This window comes from Branchiostoma lanceolatum, chromosome 1, assembly GCF_035083965.1.
Source record: "Branchiostoma lanceolatum isolate klBraLanc5 chromosome 1, klBraLanc5.hap2, whole genome shotgun sequence".
Lineage (NCBI taxonomy): Eukaryota > Metazoa > Chordata > Leptocardii > Amphioxiformes > Branchiostomatidae > Branchiostoma > Branchiostoma lanceolatum.
In genome coordinates, this window is record NC_089722.1 from 3,352,276 (window position 1) to 3,379,138 (window position 26,863).

The 26,863-nt window shown below is 41.5% G+C and overlaps 3 protein-coding genes across 4 annotated transcripts; all 3 read left to right on the top strand.

Moving 5' to 3' along the window:
- The first annotated feature begins 179 nt into the window (after window positions 1–179).
- Window positions 180–15,654, top strand: LOC136429964 (cytochrome b-245 heavy chain-like). Its single transcript, XM_066420154.1, has 14 exons — window positions 180–584; window positions 1,695–1,790; window positions 2,611–2,721; window positions 4,028–4,112; window positions 4,763–4,941; window positions 7,312–7,412; window positions 7,964–8,044; window positions 8,693–8,819; window positions 9,315–9,407; window positions 9,947–10,081; window positions 10,741–10,979; window positions 11,723–11,915; window positions 12,704–12,828; window positions 13,309–15,654. The coding sequence occupies exons 1-14, from the start codon at window positions 540–542 to the stop codon at window positions 13,433–13,435; spliced, it is 1,737 nt and encodes a 578-aa protein (XP_066276251.1). The 5' UTR covers window positions 180–539; the 3' UTR covers window positions 13,436–15,654.
- A 1,083-nt stretch (window positions 15,655–16,737) lies between these two features.
- LOC136430000 (glutathione S-transferase 3, mitochondrial-like) lies at window positions 16,738–19,755 on the top strand. Its single transcript, XM_066420213.1, has 5 exons — window positions 16,738–17,031; window positions 17,310–17,374; window positions 17,900–17,957; window positions 18,801–18,873; window positions 19,416–19,755. The coding sequence occupies exons 1-5, from the start codon at window positions 16,912–16,914 to the stop codon at window positions 19,514–19,516; spliced, it is 417 nt and encodes a 138-aa protein (XP_066276310.1). The 5' UTR covers window positions 16,738–16,911; the 3' UTR covers window positions 19,517–19,755.
- A 2,169-nt stretch (window positions 19,756–21,924) lies between these two features.
- LOC136429987 (glutathione S-transferase 3, mitochondrial-like) lies at window positions 21,925–26,484 on the top strand. 2 transcript variants are annotated; one of them, XM_066420201.1, is made up of 5 exons: window positions 21,925–22,151; window positions 22,810–22,874; window positions 23,252–23,309; window positions 24,177–24,249; window positions 25,897–26,484. In XM_066420201.1, exons 1-5 carry the CDS (start codon window positions 22,032–22,034, stop codon window positions 25,995–25,997), a joined length of 417 nt encoding a protein of 138 aa, XP_066276298.1. In that variant the 5' UTR covers window positions 21,925–22,031; the 3' UTR covers window positions 25,998–26,484. The 2 variants fall into 2 exon arrangements, with proteins under 2 accessions (XP_066276298.1, XP_066276289.1); XM_066420192.1 differs by having other exon boundaries at window positions 21,926–22,151; window positions 25,401–26,484.
- The last annotated feature ends 379 nt before the right edge of the window (window positions 26,485–26,863 follow it).

A 26,863-nucleotide genomic window follows, 5' to 3' on the forward strand; every position in this document is an offset into this window, starting at 1 on the left:
TGGTTTCAGTCTGAGATAACTTTATTGTAAAAAAAATCGATATGAAACTTGTATTTTACGGCTTTCCCTTATCCGAATATATCGTCACGTTCAATCAAGGAGGTTAACCTCCTTGGTTCAATTAAAACAAGGAATAAAAAATTAGTCAACGTGACACCCCCATGGTGCTGAGTGGAGAAGTCCCAAAATCACTTGTTGTGTATACCGGAAGTGACTTTCTGACTTCCACGGAACTTCTCGGATCTCTGGGTTCAGAGAAAGTCCTCTGCCATATCGGAAATCCGGATGCGTGTGTCATGGTGTGGCAGAGCTGGGTGATTCGTCAACTCTTGCTGGGGAGTGTTGCATAGTCAGAAGCCAAAAATATTTTTTCTGGGCACGCCCTCTCTGGCGTACGTTTGGCGAGATAATTGGTCTGCATTGTTGCTGCGTGCAGGGTGGATATTTCTGAGTAGTCGTGACAAAGAAGAAAGCTGAGAGTTGAGCTGACTCAAGGCACGTAACGTTACAGCAGACTTCCTCACTCTACCACCAACAACATGGGCGACTGGCTCGTCAACGAGGGTCCGAAGTGGCTGATTTTGGTAAGTTTCTGGTCCCCAAATCCTTCAGATTTTTAGGATCTTTTAGAGTGTCACACTGTAAGAGTTGTAGTGCCCCATGTCATGTGTCACCCGAACCAAGGTGCCCGAACACACAAACACACTGCAACAGTGGAAGACCCGAGCGATCAGTAAATGCTGACGTTTGGCTTTAATGGTTCGTACTCTAGACGACCGTGACGCCCAGGGACGGACATACACAGTGGTATAAATCACGACCCGTGACAGGTTTGATGCAGGTGGTTTTGGATGTACCTCGTGACTGTGGTACCTGTTACGGTAATGATTTTATCATACCAAGGAGGTTGATCATACACATGGTGTATCAGAAGTATTTCCAGCCTTATATGTGTGTAGGATACTATATGTATATATATATATATCACATATATGTGTACACAATTAACTGGAGAAAAGGTAATAACAAAAATTATATGTACAAGAACTATATATAGATTTTGCTTTCAATCCATGAAATTATGTATACTGTAAATGCAGAAATGTTCACGGTGGTTTTATGTTCGCGGTTTTCACGGCGACCATTTCACCGTGAACATAAAACCACCGTGAACATTTTTGTCGTGTAGCAGTTTGTAACTATAACGTTGTTGCAAACTTAAAACCACCACGAACACTCCATTTTCGCCTTAGCGCGAAATAAAAACCATGGGTACAGTAACACTCTCGGGTTTCTGGAAAAGGCGGGCTAGCCTAGACAGGATGGGCTACCTCTCCTTTTTGGGCCCCATTCACAACAATGTCGACTCTAGTGTATGTCTGTAAACGTTTTCTATCCTTTCAGTTTAAGTCAACAGAATATATTTCTCTTTTGCAACTAATTTCTTTTAGGAGACCTTTAGTGGCCTGGTGCACGCCAGTAATGGATTTCCTTTAAGAAAGCCTCAAAGCCTCTTTCTAGATTTATTTTCAACTTCCTTGTCACTGACTGTTTTCGCTAGCCTGGAACAGCCTGTTCAAAGCTATATGAACAAGGCTGAACTCCAGGCTATGTTTTGGCAGTTTTGGCAGTGACCTCCCACCGCTAACTCATGATGCTGTGAACATAAAATTTTGTTCTGTCTTGCATTGCAGGTTCTGTGGTTTGGCATCAACATCGGCCTGTTTGTCGGCTACTTCCTCTTCTACCACCAAGGAACGCAGTTCTACTATCTCAGACTCCTGCTGGGGGTAAGTAGAGAGACCATTGATGATGATGAATATGCCAATATATGACTATGACAATTATCCCTTAGAAGACAAACCATCTGTATATCACTCTTTACCTCTCCTTAACATGTACTATTGTATATAAAGCAAATGCATTGTATGATTTATGTATGTATTTATGTATTTACTGTATAGAAAAAAAATAAATAAATAAGAATTGATGATGATGATGGTGCTGATTTGTTTTCGCCATAGCAAGCTTGATACTGAGTGAATATAGGGTTGCATAGGTCGACAAAGTCTAGGTAATGACAACAAGGAGACAGAAATAAAAATGTTGTGAAAAAATTTAGCATGGAGAATGGAAAAGGATACAACAAGGAGTCTTTGAAATGGTGTTATATTAAGTTATGTAGTGTTGAATTTAGTCACTGATAGTATTTGATTAAGTGTGTTAAATTAGATCAGATAGTGTTAAATTGAGGCTAGACAAACAATTTTGGTGCAATATTTCACTTACTGACTTTTATTTGTTGATGTATTCCATAATCAGAGTAAATTGAGACCAATCTTGCAAAAGAGTAAAACGCCATTTCTTTCTGTTGAAAGCTGATATATTAACACAGGTTTGTTTTTTTAGAAAAATTGAATAAGAGGGAGCACACACAGGCAAAGGAGCTATGGAAGAATTGATCGCTGAGTGAAGGCTGTATGCTGAATATTAAGCTAAAATCTGAATTCGACATGGGGGCGCTGGGCTGAAACAAGAGGGCGCAGCGCCCCTCTTTCCTGATTTAGATGAACCCCTGTTAACGGTTGATAATCTTACGTTGTTTTGCAGCATGGCCTAGCCTGGGCCCGAGCCCCCGCGGCCTGCCTGAACTTCAACTGTATGCTGATCCTGCTGCCGGTCTGCAGAAACCTCATCTCATACCTCAGGGGATCCTGTGGGGTAGGCTACTCGTTTGTTTGTTTGTTTTTATTTACCAGGGGAAAACATATCTCCAACTGGAGCTGTTCAATGCGCCCCTCAAATAGCCTGGCAGTGACAATAGCCATGCTGTCAAAATTTGATAGGGTACCATGTATCTCTGGCCTGCGGTCAGTATACATAAACACTGACAGTCTGGTATTCTAGAGCACCAGTGGAAACTGTAGTTCAAGGGACTAAATCTAGCAAGTCTCTCATGCACAACGCACTACTGAATACTCAGAGTGAACCAAGGTAAATCAAAGGAAAGTGTCAGCACATCATGAATTCCCTTAAAACCAAGAAATTGGATCTTAGTGTGGGTGAAGCTTGTGTCTGGTACCTATTATTCTGAATCAGTCACCTGTATACAGAATCCCCGGTATCACCGGTGCCTGTTTGCTGACGCTCCACAGAACTTTGTTTCCATTGTCTGGGAAGGAGGCATCACAGTCACGCTGGTGAAAGCTCAGGAGATTTCTGTTTGTTGTGTATAATGGGTGAACTGCCTTTAGGCATAACACACCTTTTTTTGTCCAATATGTACAAGCTGCATAAGACTGGGACTGTCAGGGGTATTCAGCCTCAAGGACAGCATGGCTTGGAACACATGATTAGAAGTCAAACCAAAAATCTAATAGTTTTACAAGCACAATCGGTGCTGGTACTATCTCCATTCCTCCCCCTGTCATGCATGCATAGAAAGCCTGTAGCTCAAGTATTTGACAAGCTGAATAAAAAAGACTCTTTTTACACAACCAAGAGATTTATTCCACTGAGGTGGAGTATTTTACAAGCTACTCCCGCTCAATAAGTCCCATGGCCTGAGTGGTGCTAAAAACACTCCTTTTGTAGTGACTTCACATTATTTACCACATCATCATCATCAGCAGCAGCTTCACTGCTTTTCTGTTACGAAACAGGGCTCCAAATGCTTGCTTCTGTGATAACTTGTACTCAGGTACAGGTAAGGGCCCTGTCACACTTGTGTGTATATACAAATGCGCGTGAAGTCCGCAGTAACATTTTTTGTTTAAGTACATTTTCCGGGGATGAAGTTGTTTTCTACTATGACCCACCGTTGAGCAGTCTAGTTATCAAACCAAAGAGATTACTTCTTCGGCTGCAAACTTAACCTAAACCAACAACATGTCATGCGCAACTCATGTGGGCTTGTATATATGCACAAGTGTGACAGGGGCTTAACATTCAGACTATCATTCCTGTGATAAATTCTAACAGTAAAGTACTCAAGTTTGATTTTGAATTCCTGATCTCTCTCCATTAGTGTTGCCGGCGCAGTATCCGTCGCCAGCTGGACAAGAACATCACATTTCACCGTGCGGTGGCGTACATGATATGTGTTCACACAGGTGGGGGAACTTACTAATAGTTATTTATTGATTAAAATTTACCATTTATGCGCATGCATTTGTGGAAGGGTAATTTGACATAACAGGTGACTATCACCTTTTCAAGATGTGTGAGAAGGTTCCGAATCACTCCGAGATGAACTGCTATTCTCTTATCGATAAGTGTGGTGGGTTCTTTAACATGCTTGAGGCCTGGCTTTCCTCAAAGCTGGGACATCCGCTTTACACAACATCCAAGAGGACGTCCCCAACCGAAGCTTGGTACTCATTTTTGCCTGAATTGATTAATTGAAATAGCTGTCTTTCCCAAGGGCACAACATCAAGGTCTGTTGGGGCATTTTGACTGTCACAGTAACTGTTGTTCTTAAAGGAGACTTAGCATTACATCTCTGACTGTAGCTTGCTACCTATTATTCTGCTATCAATTCTACAAATATCTATCAGGACCTGAGTAATGTTTTGGCCCTTTTTCCTTTCTTTGTAGCCATCCATTTTGGTGCTCACTGCTACAGACAGACCCGCACAACCTGCTTAGTCACTTGTTACAAAGTAGGCCAAACTGACTCGATTCTATGGTTGACATGTCATTAGGACATCCCAAAACTGAAAGTATTTGCTCGTAATTTGCTGTTTTTTATCTTCTTTTTAGCCATCCATTTCGGCGCTCACTGCTACAACCTGGAGCTGCTGGTTGCTGCCCAGACGGACCCTTACAACCTGCCGTTCTTCTTCTACGGCAACGGCACGGACGGACTGATCTCCAAACTCACCAGTCTGCAGGACGGGGTCAACTCCACCTACATCAACCCCATCAGGATGCCAAACTCCGTAAGTTCCCCTTAACCTACATCAACCCCATCAGGATGCCAAACTCCGTAAGTTTCCCTTAACCTACATCAACCCCATCAGGATGCCAAACTCCGTAAGTTTCCCTTAACCTACATCAACCCCATCAGGATGCCAAACTCCGTAAGTTTCCCTTAACCTACATCAACCCCATCAGGATGCCAAACTCTGTAAGTTTCCCTTAACCTACATCAACCCCATCAGGATGCCAAACTCTGTAAGTTTCCCTTAACCTACATCAACCCCATCAGGATGCCAAACTCTGTAAGTTTCCCTTAACCTACATCAACCCCATCAGGATGCCAAACTCTGTAAGTTTCCCTTAACCTACATCAACCCCATCAGGATGCCAAACTCTGTAAGTTTCCCTTAACCTACATCAACCCCATCAGGATGCCAAACTCTGTAAGTTTCCCTTAACCTACATCAACCCCATCAGGATGCCAAACTCTGTAAGTTTCCCTTAACCTACATCAACCCCATCAGGATGCCAAACTCTGTAAGTTTCCCTTAACCTACATCAACCCCATCAGGATGCCAAACTCCGTAAGTTTCCCTTAACCTACATCAACCCCATCAGGATGCCAAACTCCGTAAGTTTCCCTTAACCTACATCAACCCCATCAGGATGCCAAACTCTGTAAGTTTCCCTTAACCTACATCAACCCCATCAGGATGCCAAACTCTGTAAGTTTCCCTTAACCTACATCAACCCCATCAGGATGCCAAACTCGGTAAGTTTCCCTTAACCTACATCAACCCCATCAGGATGCCAAACTCTGTAAGATTCCCTTAACCTACATGTACATCAACCCCATCAGGATGCCAAACTCTGTAAGATTCCCTTAACCTACATCAACCCCATCAGGATGCCAAACTCGGTAAGTTCCCCTTAACCTACATCAACCCCATCAGGATGCCAAACTCCGTAAGTTTCCCTTAACCTACATCAACCCCATCAGGATGCCAAACTCCGTAAGTTTCCCTTAACCTACATCAACCCCATCAGGATGCCAAACTCCGTAAGTTTCCCTTAACCTACATCAATCCCATCAGGATGCCAAACTCCGTAAGTTTCCCTTAACCTACATCAACCCCATCAGGATGCCAAACTCCGTAAGTTTCCCTTAACCTACATCAACCCCATCAGGATGCCAAACTCTGTAAGTTTCCCTTAACCTACATCAACCCCATCAGGATGCCAAACTCTGTAAGTTTCCCTTAACCTACATCAACCCCATCAGGATGCCAAACTCGGTAAGTTTCCCTTAACCTACATCAACCCCATCAGGATGCCAAACTCTGTAAGATTCCCTTAACCTACATGTACATCAACCCCATCAGGATGCCAAACTCTGTAAGATTCCCTTAACCTACATCAACCCCATCAGGATGCCAAACTCCGTAAGTTCCCCTTAACCTACATCAACCCCATCAGGATGCCAAACTCCGTAAGTTTCCCTTAACCTACATCAACCCCATCAGGATGCCAAACTCCGTAAGTTTCCCTTAACCTACATCAATCCCATCATGATGCCAAACTCTGTAAGTTTCCCTTAACCTACATCAACCCCATCAGGATGCCAAACTCTGTAAGTTTCCCTTAACCTACATCAACCCCATCAGGATGCCAAACTCTGTAAGTTTCCCTTAACCTACATCAACCCCATCAGGATGCCAAACTCCGTAGGTTTCTCCACCGCTTATGATTAAGCGGGTATCTCACTAGACTGTACATGTATATATGTGCCAAATTGCGTTAATTAGGAAATTGTGCCAACTTTGCGAATCTATGCCAATTTACCCTGATATATTTGCGTGTGAAGGTCAGATGAGGCAAACAAAATGTCCGCGCCCAGAGTTTTACATTCTCAGATAACAGTACATGAAAGCTTTGTTGGAAATCACAGTGTCGTTACTGAATTAAAAACCAATATATGGTGATTAGAAATTCATTATAGTGTTATGGAATTTATTCATAAAAGAATTGATGTAATTTGCAATCTAATTTCATTAGTGTTATAGAATTTATTCATAAAAGAATTGATGTAATTTGCAATCCAATGTCAACTACACTGCATTGGATATACTTCTTGCTCCATACAGTTGAATATAATTACTTAACAGTTTGTGCGATATTGATCAATAATTTATTGATCCAAGTCATTATACAATGTTTTTTTTCCAACATTTTTTTCCACCGTATCTAATAATTCCCTTTCTAATTTGTACATATTGGTTGTCTTACCCAGAACAATTAATTATCATTATCAGTTTTCGGAACGTAAAATGTCTTAAAAAGTTATTTTCTTATCGTAGTTAACGTTAACTCTCCATCTTGGCTTTTCTCAGGATGCCATTATAGAAGGTCTGAAGACGATCGCAGGTGTGACGGGCGTGGTCATCACTCTGGCTCTCATCGTCATGGTGTCATCATCTACTGAAGTCATCAGGTGAGAGCTCATCCTCGAGTTTTACGGTCACTTCTTTCTTCTTTTATATGTACCTTCACGGAAGGGAAACAAACTGTTTTCTGTTGGTCTTCTTATCCAAACTCCCAAGGTCCAGGGCCTCCCTGAAAAGCAGTGCTCAAACCACTGAGGAGCTACTCTCAGGCTGGTAACAGAAAACAAATAAGTTTGAAACAAAATGATAAAAAAAGCAAGGTCATTGACCTGGATGGCTGTCGTCATGGTTACTGGTAAAGTAGCAGACACCCTGTGGTGTTCGGTTTCATAATGTAGCAAGTGGCATGACAGAGCTGGAGTGGCTGGTCACCATATACATTGTATAATAATATAATGTGTTTGAATAAGAATAAACAGAGCAGTACACAGTATGATAGTTTTTTTAGGCTAGACCATGTGAATGTAAACATTGTGTATTTGCTTACAAATGTTTCCTTTCCGAAATTCTAGCTGAATTTTACCTTCACTTGTCTAACTGAGGAGGCACAAAGTATTTTCCCATCCCCTCACATTGTATATATTTTCTACCTTGTCAGGCGGTCCTACTTTGAGGTTTTCTGGTACACACATCACCTCTTCATCGTCTTCTTCATCGGACTGGTGCTGCATGGCATTGGGTGAGTAGGATTCTTGCAAAAAGCTGCTATATTCCCATGTGCTATTTAGATACATGTACTGTAATTTTCAGTTTTTGGCTCAAACAGGACCTGGACCTGTGCAGAATTTGATTTGATTACCTGGCATCAGAAATCAACATGTAGAAAAGAAATATAATTTGTAAGGTTCACCTATGTACTACAAACGTCAGTTCATTGAATAATACTTAGTATCATGGTTGAATTTATAATCGGGAAAAGTTGTACTTTGGTGTTATTCTTGTCACAAGCACTTTAAAGGGAGCAATATTTATCATTATTCTGCGGGCAATTATTTAACCCTATCAAGGCCACACCAATTTGATTTCTTGGTTAAACTTAACGGATTTTTTGAAAAACTGCTAAATTCCTAAATCAATATGAAAACAAAATCTCAGAGTAAAGTCTGTACTTTGGTGCACACAGTTTCAGGGTGTGAACAGGGTCAGGTGCAAGTTTTCACCCCAGCCTTCTGTTTTCATGACTTTTTTTTTTGCTATTAAATTTTAAAAAAATCTGTTAACCAAGAAATTAAATTGGTGTGGCCTAACCCTGACCCTGACCGTAAGGCTAGCCAGGGTAGTACAACTGATGTACAATATTTAATGTACTTCCTTGTTGCTCTTACAGTGGTATTGTCCGTGGGCAGACCAACCTGGATGTGCACAACCCTGAGGAGTGCTTTAGGAGGTACCTGGAGTGGAGCCCAGACGACGCCACCTGTAAGATTCCGCAGTTCCAGGGAGGGGGAGCACAGGTGTGTTTCTGTTGGTACACTTTCTTCACATTCAAGTTTCAACAGTGTTGGTTGTAAAAATGTCTGAGGGAACCTTACAAGGCTGTTTGTGTATTAGCACAGTGTATCTCCTTGTTGTATTATTACAGCCAGTAGGTTCCCATCTGAGTACTAGTACTGAAGGTGTTGTAACAAGCCTGTGGCACCTTCTCAAATATATGACCCCCATTTTACCTCCTTCCTAAGGGGCAAATGCAGCCCCAACCAGGATGCCCTTCCCCGGATTAGAACTAGGGTACCCCAGTTACCAACTAATTGGAACCAGGAGCTCAACTGTGAAGCCGCTACCAGTTGACCTATAGAAACATCTATAATCAACAGTTACAGTTCCTTTTTTCAGTACAATTGTTATAATACAGAGTATAGTCAACAATGTTTACAAAGTCAAAGTCAGATTATCTGGACATCAACACTTAAGACTTCTCACATTGACGAATACTGTTTGATTTTTTCCAGACGTGGAAATGGGTGCTTGCTCCCATGATCCTCTACGTTGCAGAGCGGTGCATCAGGTTCTATCGCAGTCAGCAGAAAGTCGTCATCACAAAGGTGAGGCTCGTGTCAGTCTGCCAGGACAGATGAGTCTAGCGCATTGTCCCAAGTGCCCAAAAGTTCAATGCGTAGACCTCCTTTCCTGTTGAGGGCGGGATTGTACATTCTCTCATATATTGCTTCTCTAATTCCCTCTTTGAACCAACGGTGTTCACGGTCTAGGATATCTGTGGATTTCAGATTGAATGAGTGTCCCTGGTTGTGTTGTAAATGGTGGTAAATGGCTGAGAAGTAGCCGTTTGCACTCTTTCTGCATTTTTGCTTTCTGTAAATCTTATCCAGTTGCTTGAGTAACTATTTTTGGCGTATCTTATTACCTGGAGTTGTAGACTAAAAACCTGCTTTTCAACAGATCTTGTTCACTGTAGAAAAGTGGGTACTTCCTATAAAGTATGACTGTTTCCCAAGTCTATCCAGTTGCTTGAGTAGGCGTATCTTATTACCTTGATGTGTATTCACCTTCATTGATGTACCCTAAGACTTAAGAGCCAAATTTCTTTCCCAAATAATTTCTAATCTTGCGTTGTTCCCCACAGGTGGTGAAGCACCCCTCCAAGGTACTGGAGCTGCAGATGAAGAAACGAGGTTTCCAGATGCAGGCCGGACAGTACATCTTCATCCACTGCCCCAGCATCTCACGGCTGGAGTGGCACCCCTTCACTCTCACCTCGGTAAGGCATTCCTTCACTCTCACCTCTGTAAGGCATCCCTTCACTCTCACCTTGGTAAGGCATCTTGGCATACGGGACATTAAGGCTCAGAATTCATATTTGGCAATACGTAGGTGCATGCATTGTATAATAAGCTGCGATGAATCTGACCACTCTTAGAAGACCTGTTGGAGATTCAGTCCCAAAAGCAAAAATGTGAGGCCTCGGGGTGAAAATTCAAGGGCAGTTTGGCATTGTTTGGCAGCTCAGCAAACAAATTTCATTGCCATGGAATTCTTTACACAAGGTATTTACAAATGTGTGACTGGCATTGAATGGCTTAGAGTATCTAGGCTAACGGACACAAGATTAAAAGGTTACTGGTTTGATCCATGGCCATCTTGGGTAGATGTTGTTTCCTTGGGAAAGGCACTTAACATATGACTTTCCTCACTCCATCCAGGTGTAAAAATTGGTACCTGACTTTGGTTGGGGAGGTACATTTGAAAAGGTGGTGGAAGGAGAAGGAAGAGAAGGATAACAACCCAATGTCCCTACACCCTCAAAAAGGCTATGGGACGGGTTTTTGATGCCTTGAAGCAGTTTATTGGGTGTGCAATACAAAAAACATATTTCTGCAAGTCGTGACTCTGACTGTCTGTCTGTCCACCCATATATAGGCCCCCCAGGAGGATCACTTCAGTGTGCACATCCGTATAGTCGGGGACTGGACCGGTGCCCTGTCCAAGGCCTGCGGAGCAGAGGAGCCAGAGTTCCAAGACGCCTGGAAGATGCCGCAGATTGCCGTAGATGGGCCGTTTGGTACGGCGAGCGAAGACATCTTCCGGTACCAAGTGGGGGTGCTTGTGGGAGCAGGCATCGGGGTTACTCCCTTTGCCTCTGTGCTGAAGTATATCTGGTAGGTGCCTTTCGGTAATCATGGCTTGTTAACACCTGAGATAAAACTAAAATCTGCCTGAATCAACAGTTTTTCAACGTCATCTGCCAAAATGCACATTAAATGCAAAGTTATGTCCTAAGGCCATACCACTTTATTTACTTGGTTCTTGGACATTTTAAGGTGAAAAATTGCAAGTAGACATCATAAAAGCAGAGGGTAGGCAGGAAAACTTCAATATCAATGTATTAATGGCATAGAATAAAGGGCACCAAGGCATGAACCTGGTCCACAAGCTTTGTTTTCATTGAGTTTAAATCTGAGAACCAACAAATCAAATTAGTGTGGCCTAACTGTGCACTGTAATAGTCTCTTTAGTTTGAACTGTGACTTGTCTAATATTCCGTTGAAATAAATTTGTGTGGTCTTTTCTACAGGTACCAGTACTGTAACCCTGACATTAACCTGAAGCTGAAGAAGGTGCACTTCTACTTGATCTGCCCCGACACGCTGTCCTTCGAGTAACAGTTTAACAGTTTTAAAATTACTTTTAGTATGTCTTAAATATTCCTTTAAAGGAAACTTTGCTCTGATCTGCAGGTACCAGTACTGTAACCCTGGCATCACTCTCAAGCTGAAGAAGGTGCACTTCTACTGGATCTTCAAGCAGTTCACAGACCTGCTGCACTGTGATAGTCTCCACAGTTTGAACTAGGACTTGTCTAATATTCCGTTAAAAGAAACTTGTCTGGTCTTTTCTACAGGTACCAGTACTGTAACCCTGACATCACCCTGAAGCTGAAGAAAGTGTACTTCTACTGGATCTGCCCCGACACGCTGTCCTTTGAGTGGTTCGCAGACCTGCTGCAGTCTCTAGAGAACCAGATGTTGGAGCGAGGCATGGGAGACTTCCTCAACTACAACATCTACCTCACCAGGGGCTGGGACGCCAACCAGGTAAGCTATAATACCATACATAATGAGATTGAGAAATAAACTGTTCTCCAGCTCCAAAAACTTTCACTCACCGTAATTTTTGTCACACGTGCGTAATCACATGTCCACAGCACTTGGGTCAAATAGCTGTTGAAGACCAAGTGATTTGGTCAAAAATTTCGGTGAGTGAAATGTTTTGGAGTTGAACAGTTTATTTGTCATTATGTATTTTACCAACTCATATGAATTTTCATGCTAATACAATACCATACTTCTTATATTTAAACGTGATTTGTTTTTGGCAAGGCTTCAAGGGTGATCCTTGTAATGTAGTGTACATGTACATCTGGTTTCAAGAAATTCCAACTATTTCACAAATATTTAAATCTGTGATGTTTCCGTGCACACTCTGTGGACACCATAACTCGAGAAGCTGGAATTCCAGCTTTGTCACCAGTAGACTATTCAGAGAGCATACCCGGAACAAGGGGATTAACCTCCTTGTTCCCAAGGTCTGTCCAGGCAATGCGTCCCAGATTTCGGACAGTGAGTGTGACCGAATGAATTACACTGAAAAGGATGAGCTCACAGATCCAAAATGACCTTTCTGGTTTGAAAGTGCTTTTAACGAATATTGTGGCAGAATCAAGAATGGTGTGTTGATACTTTTGTTACATGAAGTAAGATCAACCCAGACAGCTTTGCCATGACAATAATTTTTCATTGCCACACTTGTTTTTCTTATAATTGTTACATTTTACCTTATTTTGGTTCGAAAATGAGTTCAATTTTGTGGTCATTTCCTTCAGGCTAAGAACATCATCCTGCACGAGGAGGAAAACAGTGATGTCATCACCGGTCTGCAGCAGAAGACTCACTACGGCCGGCCGCACTGGGACCAGATCTTCAGCAACATCGCACAGTCCCACACCGGGTAGGTAGAACAAGCATTTGCAATGGTTTTAAGATCACATTGAAGAGGTTGCTGCAAAAACCGCAAACATCAAACCACCCCAATAAATTTCAACATTTACAGTGCGCTTGACAGTTTATTATTACTGACTTATATTGGGGTTCTGTATTTGAGGTAGTGCAAGCACATTAAAGGGGAAGGGCTAGCAGGCCCTTCTTATAAGAAGATACCCCTGCTTCTGAAACAGCAAGGAAAATTGCTGCCTTATGTGGGACACTAAGCACCACATGAGTCTGAACGAACTATGTCTTCTACAGTATCAGTGACATAATATAGTTGTTGTTACCTTACAGTGTGAGTGTTGGTGTGTTTTTCAAGAATAAGTTTCTTATGTAAAACATTCACACTGCACTGCAGTATCTGTCCTTGGTGCTGAATGACAACATCACTTCACTGGTTTCTCATGTAAAATATTCACACTCCTGTTATCTGTCCTTACAGGGTGAGTGTTGGCGTGTTCTTCTGCGGTCCCAAAGGTCTGTCCTCCACCCTGCACCACATGTGCAACCAGCACTCCAGCTCCGACCCACGGGGGGTCCACTTCCACTACAACAAGGAGAACTTCTAGGGCTACAGACAGACATCAAATCCAACTTACATGATCACTTGAGCAAATTGTGTTTAGCTTTTTTAATGTTAACACTGATGTGCAATGCATTTGTGTATGAAGCCCAGAAGAGCCAGACAACGTGGGTGGACTTTCACTGCAACAAGCAGAACTTCTAGGACTCCAACCAGACATCACATCCAACATGATCACTTTAGTGGATATCACACTGGACTTTTTAGTAAAGAAGTAAATAAGCTGTCTACATTAGAAGGGCAATATCTGTACGTATTTGATTTGAGTGTAACATTTGGTCTTTCAGAGTGGCTGATTGACCAGCTGTAGGTGGAAATTGCACCAAGAAATTCCGGCAACTTTGCAAATTCTTTTACACTGATGTGCAATGCATTTTTGTATGAAGCCCTGATGAGCCAAACAAAATGGGTGGACTTCCACCGCATGCAACAAGGAGAACTTCTAGGGCTCCAGACAGACATAAAATCCAACATGGTCGCTTATCATAATTTTCGAATCAATGCATCCATCCATCAATCAATCAATTAGTCAGTCAATTAATCAGTCAATCAATCCATGTTTTTCAGCTCTCTGAGCCAATTATGATGCTATGGACACATGAATTTATGCACATGTGAGGTCAGCAATGGGTCAAAAGTTGTTGGTAGTCTATATCGCCCCCCATCCCGGTTCAGAGAAGGTCGGTGCGCCCTGATATAAATGGACAACCCTTGACCTATTGCTGACGTCACACATGCTGAAAAAGACTGATTGAGTCAAAAATTCTGATGAGTCCAATTTTTTTCAGTTGGAGAACAGTTTGCTTTTCCCATAATGTGATTTACTAACTCAAATGAACTTTCATGCTAATGCTCACGTACTGCTTGAAGTATTCGGGATGGTTTTAATCATGTAAGAGATACTCCAGTAACTACTGGTGGATAAATCAAATGTTTATAAAACAGGAGTTGCAACTACAATTTGTAAATATTGCAGCATTTCAATCAAGAGCTAATGCATATCAATGGATTTATATATTTATAGGAAAGAAGTCAATAAGCTGTCAACAATAGAAGGGGAAAATCTGTATGTATTTGATTTGAGTTTAACATTTGGTCACAGACTGGCTGATTGACCAGCTGTAGGTGCAACTATGGGAAGACGAATGTTCAAACAAGGAAGTCAACAAGGATGGCTTGTGCCTACCCGCACCGATATATGTATATATAACTGTTATACATATACATATTATACATATACATATACATACCTAATTTAGACTGTAACAAGGTACATGTGTTGTATTTGTTGTTAAATCGATGTTTTTTCTAATATGCAGAAGAGACTGTGTTTGTTGTCATCTACATGTATTATATTGAATGTAAATATGGTATGTAGTTGGTGCTTGTAAGTGGTAAGAAAGGGTTCAAGCATACAGACTTTTATAATCTAGTTTTTGAAAAAAAATGGGGTTGTCTTTATTGTGATCAAGACCTTTCTTCTCATGGTGACAGAGATGCAGTAATGTTTCTTCTCAAAATGGTGCCTCCCAGTGTTAATATGATGTGAATTCTGTGTTAGATGTTAGTATGTCAAAGGACCCGCCAAAGTTATGGAATGCAGATGTATCTTACACAGGATGAGGAGCAATGGACGTCGCTTTGTTAATGTCATCCGTTCGTTCAATTAATCAGACCTTTGTAGTGGCTAGTGGCACGAAAGGCAGCAAGTTTCTATGCTGTTTCAGTAGCAGAGTATATTTTTGAAGGGAGCAGCAAATTGAAACCAGGAGCTCAACTGCAAGGCTGCTACCAGTTAAGCTATATATAGTAACACCATAAATGTCACCCAACATATGAATCTGTCTAGGTCACTAGATGGCACTTTATTTTTAACTCTTGAAAGGCCATACTCTTTCAACAAAGCTGCAGAAAACAAAGACATGTAATAATACCATGCTTCACTTTTAGTGACCGACTTTGAGCCATTGATATGTCCAATACCTTTATTCAAGTTCAACGTACCGAAGGCCTTTCCATCTCTAGTATGCAATATGCACAATTGTTGTTGTAAAATGATGACCATAGTTTTTGTGTTAATGAAGAAATACAAGCACAAGTTGGTAATCTTTAAGAACATGATGGAATCATATTGAAAAAGAGCCATAGTTCTTATTCAAAGCTTTTCTTTTGATATGAATAAATAAAGGAAGTGTAGTTTGTTGAGAGAGCATGTTGTCATTCAGTACCAAGAACAGAGACTAATTGTTTCTACAGAAGAAACAAGTGATGGTGTTCAGTACCAAGGACAGATACTACAGTGTGGGTACATGTATTTGTTTCAACATAAGGACAAGTGAAGTGATGCTGTTGTGTAACACAACGGACGGACACTGTAGTGTGGATGCTTTTACATGAGAGACATCTGAAACGATGGTGTTTTCAGTACTAAGGACAGATACAGTGGTGTGGATGTTTTACATAAGAAACAAGTGAAGTGTTATTCAGAACTAAGGACAGTTACAGCAGTGTGAATGTTTTCATATACTAGTATCAAGAAACCAGTGAAGTGGTGTTGTTATTCAGTAACAAGGACGGATGCAGCAGTGTTCATGTTTTACATAAGAAACCAGTGAAGTGATATTTCGCCAAAGTTTTCTTTCACAAATTGTTGCTCTCTAGTGAAAGTCCTTTCGGGCTTTCTATTTCGTCCCGTTTGTCCGCCGACCAACGTAAAGAAAGCGGGACAATAAACAGTAAGTAAAAACAAAATCGCCAGAAAACACGTCAAAACCCAGACTGATTCCGAACTTCTGCTTGGAGTGTAGTGGGTATTGTAAGTCGTATATCGGATATTATGCAAATAAGCACATATTTTTTATGATCAATGACATTACATCATTTCGAGGTCAACGATACGGGGTCAACGACCGACAGAGCGTTACCACGACCTCATGACCTCACTTCCGGGTATAGCAGGGCTGTCAAAGAGGCCCGGCACTCAGATAACATCTTCCACCCCTGACATCTACTTGTAGGTAAGCAGAGACAAAGCATTACTTGTATTTTGTTTGACCGCTGGGTTAAACATGACGTCACGGGTTCGGGTCGAACCACAAGGATTCATAGGTTAGGTAGCTGCATTTCCGGATTCAAATCAGTCGCTCAATGCTTTGATCTGCTGTGTCTGTTGGGATTCTAAAAATCATTTCAATTACAGACCAAATTCTTTGTTAAGCCATTCCGGATACAGGTAATATCTGAAGTTAGAAAAACATTTCCTAAGGTTTCCCCCTCCTTAAATTTTAGACTGCCCCATTGTTCCTGTAGCTTGGGTAGGTGTGGCATTCCAGCGTCCCAGTCCAAACAACAACAACCAGTTCCGAGGACACTTATCAGGGGCACAGACTTTCATTGTCTGACTCTCACTTTTACTCAGCTAGCGTCTTCTAGACAGTTCGAACTACTAATCACTGAAGAAGAATGGAGATTCAAGTCGCGCCAGAGTTCGGCTATGTGGTGCTCAGCCTCGTGGTGACATTCGTGACCTACGCGTACCTGGCCATGAATGTGGGGAAAGCACGCAAGAAGTACGGCGTCAAGGTGAGATTTTTCGGTTTGTTTGTTTGTTTGCTTGTTTGTTTGTTTGTGCCTATATTTACACACGAAATGGCTCTATTTGGTCACCAGGGCCACTTTTCATTGAGGTTGAGTTGGGAGGAGTCTCAAGGGGTCATTTGTATAACAAATGCTTGGTCAATAAAGATGACTCAAAATAATATCAATAATACAAAGAATAGATAATGATAGATATAACATAACAAATGATAGTTCATTAAGTTTGTAGACAGATGATGATGTCTTCTTTGTAACACCTCCAGTACCCGACCATGTACAGTGACAAGAACCAAGCTTTCAACTGCTACCAGCGGGCTCACCAAAACATGTAAGTCCTCTTTTTGTCTGGCATATTTTCATGTTATCAAGTTTTATGCTTTAACTTACGTTTAAGTCATGGTATCTGGTATTCATAGAATTCAATGGAACTATTTGCTAAGACAAGTTTCCTTATAATTTGTATTAATATCAATCGCTATTGCTTTGCAATGAATTGTAAATTGTATAGCTGTGATAGAGTAAATTACTGTATGGTTTTGATGATTGAAGTTGCAATTTACCATAAGTGATGCAGTACTTCTTTACTCACATTGACCCCACAAACTTTGAAGCTCTCTGCAGCGATCTCAGCACCTGGCGTCAGCTGAGCTACAACAGCGTGTCAACTTTTGAAGCTGAGAGGATAGCAGCCGCTGAGGCCAAGAGGAGGGCCAGGAAAGCCCGGCTGCAACAGAACTGATGAACTCATGTAGACTTGCCATACTCTTTCGGCTGTCAACACACTTCTTTACTTGTATTAACTACTAGAATTCTATATTGATTTATTTTTTAAATAATTATTTGCCATGTGTAGGCTGGAGTGGCTGCCTCTGTTCCTAGTGTTCCTGTTGGTGGCCGGTGTCCAGTTCCCGGTGAGTCAGGGCAATATTTTGCTTGAATTGATCATCTTGCTTGTTTTTTTTTTGTTTATCTATTTTACCTGGGGGATACATATCGCCTAAAAGCCGTTTTTCAATGTGCCTTGGGCTTTACATCAACTCAAATTTACAGCAAAAGTAACTCAAATACGTTACGCAAATTACTGAATGATACAAAGCCAAAATAACATACACATTGTCATAAAAACATACTGCCAAATAAATGAAACAATGGTGTAACCTTAACATGATATAACGTAGACCATAACAGAATGCAATCAGGATTAAAATTTGCATATCAGTGTTAAGTACATGTGATGTTGGACCAAGAGTTCAACAACTGTATAACATATCTTCTTCCGTTCTAAAGCAGGATTTTAGAATGTACATTTAACGCAAGAAAGAGGTGAAACTACTTTTTTTTTTTATTAATACAGCCTTTATCAATACAGCTTGAGGTTGCATAAGAAGGGTAGGCATTTGCTAATTATAACCCTGGTGCGTTCTTTTCATCATTTCATGCTTTCTCTGAAATTTATAATCTCCAATAATTGTTTTCCAGCTTCAATTGAGCTTATTCATTTAAGTTAAAACATAACTTCGAGCTTCCAGCCAACCCACCTCTCTATCTACTGCCTACTCGGTATCTATTGTATTGTTTTTATTTTGTATCTATGTGTCGCATTTAGTATCTTATTGTTGTATTGAATGTTCTTGTAATGTTGAATGGTCTGCAACACTAGCTTTTGCTGCATGGCGCTCCACTATGTATTGATTGTTTTGTTGCAATTTCAACAAAGAAGCATAACGCCAACATATTTTTTGTATCAATTCCAGGTTCCGTCTGCCATTGCTGGTTTGGTGTGGAATGCCGGTCGCATTGTCTATGCCCATGGCTACTACTCTGGAGGTGGGTATTTCTTGTCGGGCCGTCTATGGTGTCCCGTTTTCTTGATGGCTTGGCGACATAATTTCATAAAGTAAACGGGACGAAATTGAAAGCCTAATAAAAACGCTTAAAAGACGTCAAAAAAACCCAAGCCTGAACCGAACCTCTGCTACTGATCATTTTCCATCCGAACTAGTTTGAAAAATTATCGTCGCAAACTTCTGAGAAATACAAATCTGCGAAGTTTTACATCGCAGTCATGTGCATATCACAAGCTTGGAGCTCAGTTCCCACGGGGTCAGGGGCGAACACAATGCAATACTGAAAGGCATGTGCTTTCACATAGAACATATATCGGAATATGGAACCTCTCCCGTTACATGTAACGTTACATTCACATTACATTCATGGTAGCTAGATGATGTGTACATACATTTTTCAATGTGATATGATTAACGTTACAAAAACGCAAGCCGTGGTGAAGCCGCATTGCACTACCATTAGCTACTTGAAAAAGCATCATGCTTCACCTCAATTGAGGATGACCGCTTTACCCTTAACAGATCCTTCCAAGAGGATTCGGGGTGAATTTGATTTCTTGGCTCTATTTGCCCTGATGGGCATGTCCATCTACGGAGCCGTCCGTCAGCTCAACTGGATGTGAACAGATGAAGCAGCAAGACCTGCACGTGCTCATAACCATAGTCTTGTCCATCTGTAGTACCTGTTATGCATGATGTTTGTTGTATCAAGATGATGACTATATAGTTTGTGTAAATGTAGACATGAAAACGTTATTTGGTTATCTTAAGTATAGCATTATGATGAAGCAGATCCATAATACTTTTATGATATAAGGAAGGTCAGTTTGCTATGAGAGCATGTTGTTGATTATTCAGTGCCAAGACTAGCCTGGATACCAGACCTTTCGCGCGATGCGATGATAAACCTTTTTGGCAGGGGAAGACCTGGTAGTAGGGATAGAGTTAGCACCCGGGCGCGCTTGGCAGCCGAACCCTGATATCCCCGCGCGAGAGATAATTAGTGGGCCGTGTGCTGTCTGTGGCGGCGGCGCGAGTTGCTCCCCGGCCGAAGGATTAGCGCCAGGAGCGCGGTGGTCTGGCACCCAGGCTATGCCAAGACTGAAGTGGAGTTGGCTTTCAACTAGACGAGACTAGAACCATATAGTCATCATGTACAAAGTCTCCGGCTCTGTACCACCCCACAGCCACGTATCCCATCTACAAACCCGGCTCCAGCTCCGCCGGCGTACTAGTAACTCCGTACATCTTCAACTTATAGCAAAGAGAGAGATATGCTTTTACAGACTATTACTACTAAGACAAACTTCACCCTATCTGGTACACAGGGCGATATTTTCTATGTACTGTTGTCATGTCCGACTCCTATATCTATGTACATAGGTCAATTTCTCCATAATTCATTCGAAAAGCGAGACAGAATTACCCATACATGAATATATATTGTAACAAATACACTGGCTTCGAAAATATTTTGTACTTAGAATTGTAGGATAGATTAGCCTTGTAGAACAGATTGTTAATTTCATGCCATACATTGTACCATGTACGATTGTTGAGCAATAAAGTTCACTTCACTTCACATTCCTGGGGGGGGGGATCCCCGATGCAGAACCAATATCTACAAGAACAGTTTTCTGCTATATAACGTACGTCAAGGCTCTGGAGTAGCCTACCAGAAACGTTATTGACTCTCCCACACTCCGGGTATTCAAGGCTCGCTCGATTATTTTGTAACGTATCATTATGTATCGTCCTCTAGTGTAAATTATTAAGACTATTCCATTTATGTAGGTTTTGTATTCAAGTTTTATATCGTCTATATTTTTGTAATGACCTTTTTCCTTTCGAATAAAGGGAAATACGAATACAGTTACTGAGTATCAAGGACAGATACAGCTAGCAGCATGGATGTTTTATATAAGAAGCAAGTGAAACGATGATCTTCAGTATCAAGGTTAGATAACAGTAGTGTGAATGGTTCATAAAAAATGTAAGAAAGAAGTGAAGGGATGTTGTTCAGCACCAAGGACAGATACAACAGTTATATTTGTTTGTGTTTACACCCGAAAGACATGAATTATGTTATGGAAGCCCATGGGAGGCCGTAAAATATCACCCGGTACATCTGGAACACAAGTATTGAGCGTTATCACTGCCCAGGTATGACATAAAACATGACATAAAACAAGGCATTCCCCTCCCACACGCAGTTTAGAGTAATTGAGAGCGGTGTCTCTTTCCTCATTAATCAATGAATGAAAATGAAACAAACACGCTAACCAACAAATAATGTAACATAGAAATTGCTGAATCATAAAAGAAAACGAGATCGAGACAACTTTAATAGGCATTTTGTTTTTGCGACCCTCTAACGGCCGTAGTCAGTCGTCAGGTGTTCGACTCACATGTAATCGGCAGCTACGATATGTTTTGATGCAAGGAGAGTACGGAAGAAACTCGCCAGCTATATCATATATTCATGGCCTCTGTCGGTCAGACCGTCAGTGTTGACTAATAGTCACTATGGTAAAATCCTAATTCACATCAGCCCTGCAGCATCTGCTGTGATAGGTTTGGATACCAGGCTAGGGGTGAACGACCTGTTATGGGGGTCAACGTCCGACAGATCTCGTGACCTTTCCGGGTAACGTTACAGCAGGGCTGCATGCATGCATACATGCATGCATGCATGTCAGAGAAGCTGGTAGTCAGATAATATATTCCACCCCCACATCTGCTTGAAAGTAAACAGAGACCGAGCATTACTTGCATTTTGTTTGTCTGACCGCTCGGTCAAATATGGCGTCACGACTCCGGGTCGAACCACAAGAAATCATAGGTAGTTTCGATCTTCGGGCTCAAATTAGTTGCTTCGTGCTGCAATCTGTTTGGTCTGTTTGGATTATTAGAATTATTTTTTAGACTACTTTACGTTTTTGAAGACGTTTCTTGATACAGACTATAGCTGAAATTAGATAATTATAACAATAACAACAGGTGTTTATACAATCCCTCCTTTGAATTTAGTCTGTCCCATGTTCTTAGCGTGGGTAGGCGTGGCAGTACAGCGTCCTAGTTCTGAGGACACGTATACTTTCACTTCAACTCTCGCCAGACTATAGCTTGTGTCTAAAAATGGCGATTCAAGTCGCACCCGAGTTCGGCTACGTGGTGTTCAGCCTCGTGGCGACCTTCGTGACCTACATGTACCTGGGCGTAAACGTGGGGAAAGCACGGAAGAAGTACGGCGTCAAGGTAAGACATGCAACGTTTTTCAGTACAGTAGATTTTTCAAGTCGTGTCGTATCATCATCTGGTCGTGAAAGTGTAACGGATGTCAAGTCATGTACATGCAGGTTTCAGCACATGTCTACCCAGATCAGATCTCTTTTGAACGCGCATGTATTGTGTAACGTCCAAGGTAAATTCTTGGCTATCTTGGAGGGTTTCCGGAAAAGGTGGGCTAGGCTTGGTGGGGTGGGCTACCTCAGCAGGCTTAGGCTACCCTTGCTGGGATCCATTGTCAAACTTAAACTATGCAAATCAGGACCTGATTGCATCATTGCATTATGGATGAGGAAATGATAGTTTGTTGGTTTATTGGTCCGAAATTACCCATGCAATGGCAGCCAATGCTGAATTAGAATAGCCTTTTTTGTTAAGATAGGACTTTGAATCATAATTTGGACAATTTCTGTTGTTTGGGTGGAGAAGATGATCAACTGATAGAATTTATGCATATAACGTTAAGGTGACAAAGGTGTTTTTGAATTATGCCAAAACACCTGAGTTTGAATAACATCTATCAACTGTACATCTAACTTATTCTAAGTAACTAAAGAAGATGTTAAACCGGATAGTGAGTGAGTGTGTGTGAACTTGTTCCAATGGTGTCTTCTCTGTAACACACCAGTACCCGACCATGTACAGTGACAAGGACCAGATTTTCAACTGCTACCAGCGGGCTCACCAGAACATGTAAGTCTGCTATTTTTCTTCATACTTTGGTAGTCCCCATATTTTTACTTTAAGTCAAGATATCTGGTATTCATAGAAAATGAAACAGAGATCTATTATTAAATGCTCATAAAAGATTCAATAATAGTAGGTGCCATTGAATGGAAATTTGCAGGACAATATGAAAATATTCACCTTAAATATTCACCTATTGAATATCATATCAGAACCAGCTACATGTAATGTGTTAGCCTGGGGTGCAATCCTCTGTGACTGTAGTTACCACTGACTCAGTCCTTGGTTAGCAAGCCAAAAGATTATCTTTACATGTATTGACCAGTCTATGATTATTTTATGATAATCATCAAAATTGAATGTTTTTTCTTGTCATGTTTCAGGCTGGAGCAGCTGCCCCTGTTTCTGGTGTTCCTGCTGGTGGCAGGTGTCCAGTTCCCGGTGAGTAACACCACCTAGCTGGTGGCTGTTTACCTCTAAGCCCATATGTTGATTTGATTATATGGATGATATCTGTCACGGAGTGACCATGAGGCATGACACAGAAGGTGTCACCCAGGGGGTCCGGAGACGGCTTCAGCCGACACTGTCATTAATTAGCCAACTAGATATTAATTAGCATACAAGATGAGAAACACATGTATCAGGGATGAAGTCATGGGAATTGAGGGGAGATCAGGAGTTGGAGAGAGACAGCCAGGGTAGGGACTAGGAGGTGTTCCTCCCTGGTCCGAGAGATACAGGAATATACCCTTTTTGTACACAATTCAATGGCTCGACCTCCATCACCTTACCATTTAAGCACTCGGCACCGTGACATATCCACGCGGCAAACAATCTAGCTTGGTCTATGTCATCATATATGCATACATCAACAGGGTTAGGGTGTCCCAATTCTCTTGAACTAGGCCCGCTTTAGACTAGTGACAGTATGCTGTCATGCGACTATCGTTGTGAGCGACGGTTGTCTTTAGACAGTCAGGAAGTATCGTGGGACACTCGCGGTGAAAGATTGCATTGTAACATACAGTGTAATGTATGGCCTTGGAACATAGGCAGTAACGTATGTTGTATATGCATATAGCATGCACTACTACTAAGTACATAGCAATCATAATGGTTACCCATGTTGGTAATGTAGAATTTATTTAATTTAAGGAATGAGTGGTCTACTAGGTGTATTTTGTTTGTACTGTACATTCGATTCATCTATATGGCAAACCATAGCATGTAACTTTAACTTTAGTTGCATGTATGAGTTAAAAGTAATAAAACATAATGTCAACATTTAACTGTTGTTAATTCCAGGTTCCTTCTGCCATTTGTGGTCTGGTGTGGAATGCTGGGCGCATTGTCTATGCCCATGGATACTACACTGGAGGTGGGTATATTATACACAGGTATCTCACTGGACCCACGGCACGTTGGCAACCTCGCTGTATCCTAAATTGGATTTGTGTTACCCTTGACTGTATAATGGAAATATCATGCAAAATGTACAAATATAACTAAAGTGACAACAAAACGCACAAAGGGTAAAAAGATTTATTTTCTATCCATGAAATTCGTTGAGTGCTCTGTTAAATCGCTTGGTTGTTGTGAGGTCGCCAACATACCGCGGGTACCCGCTTGTGAGATACGCACTTTATGGAACAGAATCATGTACAATGTACACTACTCAAAGAATTGAGCAAAATCCACTCTTGAATCTTTATCACAGCCCAGCCAACTCCTTATTTTTTTTGTCTGAAGGCTTGTTGATTTTTTTCTTCAACCTATCTCTTCTGTGAAGTTGATGAAGATTGGGTTGCTTGCTTGCTGCTTATGCTTAATTGGGTTGATTGTGAGTATAAAATAACTAAAATACATTTTTCAATACGATGTGATAACGAATAGAAAAACTCTTTTTACACAAGCAAGAGATTTATTCATCCAATATTTCGGTGACCATCTGTCACCTTCTTCAAGCCAATTCTGACTGGTTCACATTGCACTGCAGCACAGGTGTCGCTGTGTACAGATGCGTTCCCAAACGCAAAGTATTTGCATCTATTCACTGTTATGCAGCGACACCTGCATTGCAGCACAGGTGTCGCTGCTTATACAGTAGATGCGTTCACAAACGTAAAGTATTTGTATCTATACACTGTTATGCAGTGACACCTGTGCTGCAATGCAGGTGTCGCTGCATAACAGTGAATAGATGCAAATACTTTGCGTTTGGGAACGCATCTGTACACAGCGACACCTGTGCTGCAGTGCAATGTGAACCAGTCAGAATTGCCTTGAGGAAGGTGACAGGTGTCGCTGCTTATACAGTAGATGCGTTCACAAACGTAAAGTATTTGTATCTATACACTGTTATGCAGTGACACCTGTGCTGCAATGCAATGTGAACCAGTCAGAATTGCCTTGAGAAAAGTGACAGATGGTCACCAAAACGTTAGTTGAATAAATCTCTTGGTTGTGTAAAAAGAGTCTTTTTATTCAGTGATTTCCAACCTGATGAAACTATTCACAATGTGATTACAGATCCTGCCAAAAGGAATCAGGGTGCTTTTGCTTACTTGGGTCAGTTTGCCCTGATTGGCATGTGCATCTATGGAGCCGTCCGTCAGCTGAACTGGGTGTGAACAGATGGAGCAGCAAGAATCAAGACCTGCATGGGCCATGTTGTCAAAAATGCAGGCCTATAGAAGCTTATATTATAGTCTGAGTGTATAGTCTAGAACACAGGGAAACAGGGTGTCCTCTAGGTGTCCAATAGGAGGCTAGGGCGTCTAATTTTTTTTCTAAGTGTAGGGCATCTAAAAGACGCACTGACACCTAGCTAGCAAATAGGCTGGTCCCAGTTATTCATCAATTTTGTGTGTAGACAGTTATAATTGTGTATCTAACATTTGGTACAACTTACAGAAAACCATGTAAAACAAAAAGCAGATTTAAGTTCTCTTACATTTTCATCTGGACAAAAAGTAAATAATTTACATTTTGTATAAATGCATGTTTTAATGTGATATGATTCCAGATCCTGCCAAAAGGATTTGGGGTGGATTTTCTAACATGGGGCATGTTGCTCTGATCTGCATTGCCATCTATGGAGCTGTCCGTCAGCTGAACTGGGTGTAAGCAGAAGAAGCATCGAGACCTGTGTCTTAAGTACTAATCTCCAAGAAGATCTAGCGGTGGCAAAGCTAGCCTGAGTACTATTCTCTGTAATGACTGCTGGCTCAATACTTTTTGCTTGCTAATCATGACATTGTGCATGGAGCCTCTTGGATATTGGTAGGTCTCTTTGGATACTGTGACCGCTGGCACAATGCATTTGGCTTGCTAACCGTGGTTAGCAAATGAGAAGCATCGAGCCAGCGGTCACTACGAAGAATGGTACTCAGGCTATGTCAAAGTAGTATCCAAAGAGCCAACTACATGTAGTATCCAAACGGCTCCGGTGGCGTCTCGGATAATGGTTGGCTCTTTGGGTACTGCTTTGCCACCGATACAGGGTTTTCTGTGGTGGTGGGGGGCTGGGTGTTATAATTGATTAGTTCTTAATTTGTTAATGGTAACTTAATTTTGCCGACTTTCACGACCACTGGTCAACCGCTTAAATTTCATAATTATCTCCATGAAAAAAGGCTTTTTCATGGAGTACTGTTTTGCTTGCGTTTGGTGTTTGTGTGTATGTTTGTGTCACCGGTCGCTTAAAGTCACCATAACTGTAAAACCTGTACATGGATTGAAATGATTTTTGGTATGTGGGTGGGTGTTAGGTGGAGGAAGGTCAAGGTCGGTTTTGGGCCTCCTAGCATGTGTGACTGGAACTGCAATGGCGTATTTGATAAAATCTTAAATGTAGAAGAACTGAAGAGTGGATGGACAGATCGTCATGTTCTTTGGTACACAGGTAGGTTAGACCAAGTTGTACACACTTAAGTGCAAACTATGCAGATGAGACCGAATTTGCATAAGTAAGGAGGTAAATCGTTTGCATG

Bases quoted from the DNA above. Each gene is read 5' to 3' on its own strand.
- LOC136429964 (XM_066420154.1), top strand. From the start codon at position 540: ATGGGCGACTGGCTCGTCAACGAGGGTCCGAAGTGGCTGATTTTG. The intron at 585-1,694 runs GTAAGTTTCTGG...CTTGCATTGCAG, and splicing joins GTCCGAAGTGGCTGATTTTG to GTTCTGTGGTTTGGCATCAA. The intron at 8,045-8,692 runs GTGAGTAGGATT...TTGCTCTTACAG, and splicing joins CTGGTGCTGCATGGCATTGG to TGGTATTGTCCGTGGGCAGA.
- LOC136430000 (XM_066420213.1), top strand. From the start codon at position 16,912: ATGGAGATTCAAGTCGCGCCAGAGTTCGGCTATGTGGTGCTCAGCCTC. The intron at 17,958-18,800 runs GTGAGTCAGGGC...TATCAATTCCAG, and splicing joins TGGCCGGTGTCCAGTTCCCG to GTTCCGTCTGCCATTGCTGG. The intron at 18,874-19,415 runs GTGGGTATTTCT...TACCCTTAACAG, and splicing joins CCATGGCTACTACTCTGGAG to ATCCTTCCAAGAGGATTCGG.
- LOC136429987 (XM_066420201.1), top strand. From the start codon at position 22,032: ATGGCGATTCAAGTCGCACCCGAGTTCGGCTACGTGGTGTTCAGCCTC. The intron at 23,310-24,176 runs GTGAGTAACACC...TGTTAATTCCAG, and splicing joins TGGCAGGTGTCCAGTTCCCG to GTTCCTTCTGCCATTTGTGG. The intron at 24,250-25,896 runs GTGGGTATATTA...ATATGATTCCAG, and splicing joins CCATGGATACTACACTGGAG to ATCCTGCCAAAAGGATTTGG.